This window comes from Choloepus didactylus, chromosome X (genome assembly GCF_015220235.1).
Source record: "Choloepus didactylus isolate mChoDid1 chromosome X, mChoDid1.pri, whole genome shotgun sequence".
Lineage (NCBI taxonomy): Eukaryota > Metazoa > Chordata > Mammalia > Pilosa > Megalonychidae > Choloepus > Choloepus didactylus.
In genome coordinates, this window is record NC_051334.1 from 142,790,852 (window position 1) to 142,794,543 (window position 3,692).

A 3,692-nucleotide genomic window follows, 5' to 3' on the forward strand; every position below is an offset into this window, starting at 1 on the left:
CGGGGCATGTCAATCCTCGCTTCTCAACAAATGAACTGAGAGCTCGCTTCGTTGGCCCTACCTGGCCCCACCCCCCCGTCACTCGGCCAGTGGAATCTTTCCCGCCTTGTTCACTGAGGGCTCAAGCGCAGCCTCGGTGGGTGGCTCCTGGGGTCGGCCCCCTGTACCTCCCATCGCGGGGCCTCCTCAGGCATCGTCGCTGACTGTTGTCTCCTCAGCGGCTGCCTCTCGGCCGCCCCTCCGCCTCAAGACAGCCAGCACTACCCAGTGCCTCTGTGACCGCCATCTTTGCTGTCGTCGCCACAGCCCGTTCCCCTCCCGGGTTGAGGTACTGATTGGCGATGTCTGCCGCGGAGGAGAGAGACCCGGCCCCAGGCGGCCAGGACGACCCCGTGGGTGCGGCAGGAGCCAGGGCTGTGTTGGCTGGCGCTGGTGGCGGGGTGGACCACGACCCTGGGCCCGGCGGGGGCCCGGTGGCCGGGCCGGCGGGGGTCGCAGAGGCCGGAGTCCTTGGGACTCTGCAGGCCACCGCGAGGGCCCTTCAGGAGGAGGAGGGTGAGCAGGAGGCAGCCCCGGCCAGGGCCCAGGAGAGCGGGAGTGCCGAGGAGGACTCGGACATCGGGCCGGCCGAGGAGGAAGACGAGGACCTCGAGGGGAGCATGGACGTCGTCGTGGATGCCCGTCACTTCCCCATGGCGGGCTTTCGGTTCATGTTCCTGGATCTGGTCCACTCCCTCCTCCACCGGATCTATTATAACCACCACATCCTGATCCGACCCCTCGGAGGCCGCGTGATAGTGAGGCAGTGCCCCCGGACCCCCGAGGACCTGGGAGAGCCGCCCACGCTCCACGTGCCCAAGTTCCACGCGGAGCCACCTGCGCTCTGGGCACCCTTGGACCGAGAAGAACCAGCCGCTCTCTGGCAGCGTGAGGACCCGGGAGAAGGCCCAGCATCCTGGGAGGCCGAGGGCCGGGCAGGGGAAAACGCATGTGCTTGCGAGCCCAAGGAGCTGACAGAGGAGACGGTGGGTCCTGAGGGTGAGGAACGGGCAGAGGGGTCCACAGTCCCGGAGGCCCAGGGTGGGGGGCAGTGGCCCAGAAGGCGGGGGCCTGGGTGCCCCGGGGCCGACGCCAGGACCCGGGCCGGCGCATACAGGCCGGGCCTCGGGTACCTGTGGCCTCTCAGCAGAGGTGTGATGTTGGCGCAGTTGACTCCCTTGCTGGCCTTTGCTCTGCGCTTACGTCAGGTGGAGAAGCGGCGGGTCGGGGCCCTCAAAAAACTTCAGGCCCAATGTGCCCAAGTAGAAGCCCAATCCTATAATGACCCTGAGAGTCTTGAGAAAAAAATATGCTGTCCTCCACCAACAAGCATCTAGTAAGAGATCTGAGATGTCAGTGCAATTATGAACCCACAGATGGATGTCAGTGGCAGGCAGGTGTTCAGAAGGGAGTTTGGGAGGAAATGGAAGGGAAGCCTGAAGGAAAAGAGCAAACAAATTTTGTTTTGCTGACTTTGGGTGGAGGACTTTTAAAAATGTAATTTTCTCGGAAAGTTGATCCCCAAAAATGATGAATTGATAAGGGGGCACTTGGTAAAATTAAATATTCAGGGGGTTGAGGAATCAATGAACTTCACCACAAAGTTCATCTTTGAGGCAAATGAGTATTTTCCCAACAAAGTTCTGCCCAAAACACACAGAATGCAGTCAGACCCGGATGAGTCTGATCCCTTCTTCTCCAAAGGGCCAGAAATAATCAGCAGCATAGGGTGCGAGATTTACTGGAAAGAAGGAAATAATATCACTGTGAAAATTATCAAGCAGCAAAATTATGAGGGCTATTGAAGTGTTGTATCAACCAATCGGAAGGTGCCCAGCTATTCTTTTTGTTAGTTACTTTTATCCCTCCTGATTCTCTTGCAAGAGGAATACTGAATATCCCTACTGATTATGAATTGGAATATTTTTTCTGTGAATGTCTGGTCCCAAAGCCTGTACTATTTTTTACTAAAGAAGCGAATAAATATCAGTATGAAAACTCTGATCAAGAGGCCCAAAAAGCTGGTGGTGAGGAAGAGAAAGAAGCAGAGGAGGAAAAAGAGAAGAAAAATGAAGTACAAGAAGGACCTGAGACAGATCTGAACCTAGCTGAAGGCAGCCCCAGAAAATCCAGGTATCTATGTGTAGCCTTGAATATCACCCAATCATTCCTGGCATTTACCTGTAACTGATAGCTTTATGTTTGTTTGTTTTAATTCTCTCAGTAAATTGATTACAAAAAGGTTTGTTTAAAATTAGTTTTAAAATTCGGTTTAGCCTTCTTGTATACATTACTTGTATACCTAATAATATAAAATTCTGCATGTTCTGAAATATACTGCACAGCTACTCATTTGTTCTGTGAGGTCCTTTGTCCTCTACCTGTAAGACTACTAACAGGGGTAAATGTGTCAGACCTAGTAAACGAGACCAGTATAGTTTGGAAAACGGTTACCATAAGAAGCAGCTAAAGTGGCTGGGCCATGCACAAGTTGGGCCTTCTTCACTTGGCCACTGAAATGCAGTCTCTTGTACTAACCAGGAGACAATGCCTTTTAGACTGTGACTTCTTACAAATAGTAAAAAGCTTAACATTTCAAGTAGGACCACATTTAATGATTAATACCTAAATATTCATTCAGCTGCAGAGTTTTGTATTTTATGTGATAGTCAAAAGGAAAGAAACTTAATCATGCGATCATTTATTACAGAATTGGTAATTAAGTCTTAAGGTATATCTTTCTTTTGAATATATTTAAATGATTGACTCATTTTTTTCTTTTTCTTTTTTTCATTTTCACAGCTGTGTATTTCATAATAAAAGCCTCTTTCCCATATGAACAGATATGCAAACCAAAGTTCTGGGAGGGTATGGGATATAATTTGTGGAACTAACTACAGACTTTTAAGGTGAAGAGATTTACTTAAATCCCAGAATGGCCTCTCAAGAAAAAACAATCAAGTATTTATGGTGTTGAGCAAGAGGGAGACAAGGTTGGTGCAGTCTCATGATTGAAGCCCTTGGAGCATGAGCACCTTGATATCCAAGGGTTCAAGTTTCAAGAGGAAAAGGTGGGGTTCTTCTCTCCTTGTTGAGATATAGACACACAAATGCAGCAGACATACATAGGGCTGACTACTTTCTTAGATTTAAAAAGCCACTGGTGCAGGTTAATGTGTAATTGTTAATTTTATCTCATTTCATCCTGTAGTTGGGAGGAATAGAAAGAAAAGGATGGAGAAAGAAGAAAGAATCTGTTCTTCACTGTTTTTAGGTTTTTCGGTTTTTAGAAGCCCAAGGGAATTTTATCAACACTGATTTCATTCCACAGTTCATCACCCAAAAAATGATATCCACTGACATCTGACTTTTCTCTTACCTCTTACAGATATATTTGACAGCATGTGTTCAAGTTAAAAATAAAAGTTGTTTTAAATGACTAAGCTGAAATATGTGCAGATTTTTTTAGATAAATAATCCTGACTCAAATCTCTTTTACCTCTGTTTGTTTGGGCCCACTTTATCTTCATTGAAAGGGATCACTTTCTACCATTTGGTAAGCCTATTTTCAATTATTTTATCAAAGCCTGAAATATCTTAAAACATCAGGTAGAGAGGGATGAAAGTCAAGCCATTAGAGGTGTGTTGTCCCC

The 3,692-nt window shown here is 48.0% G+C and overlaps 1 protein-coding gene across 1 annotated transcript; it reads left to right on the forward strand.

Annotated features, from left to right (window-relative positions):
* The first annotated feature begins 341 nt into the window (after nucleotides 1-341).
* Nucleotides 342-3,437, forward strand: CT47B1 (cancer/testis antigen family 47 member B1). Its single transcript, XM_037820886.1, has 3 exons — nucleotides 342-1,301; nucleotides 1,991-2,172; nucleotides 3,428-3,437. Exons 1-3 carry the CDS (start codon nucleotides 342-344, stop codon nucleotides 3,435-3,437), a joined length of 1,152 nt encoding a protein of 383 aa, XP_037676814.1.
* Nucleotides 3,438-3,692: the final 255 nt, after the last annotated feature.

What these genes read in the sequence shown, in the direction of transcription:
- CT47B1 (XM_037820886.1), top strand. Translation starts at nt 342, where the DNA reads ATGTCTGCCGCGGAGGAGAGAGACCCGGCCCCAGGCGGCCAGGACGAC. An exon ending in TTCAGGCCCAATGTGCCCAA is followed by an intron (nt 1,302 to 1,990) that starts GTAGAAGCCCAA and finishes CTGGTCCCAAAG; the next exon opens with CCTGTACTATTTTTTACTAA.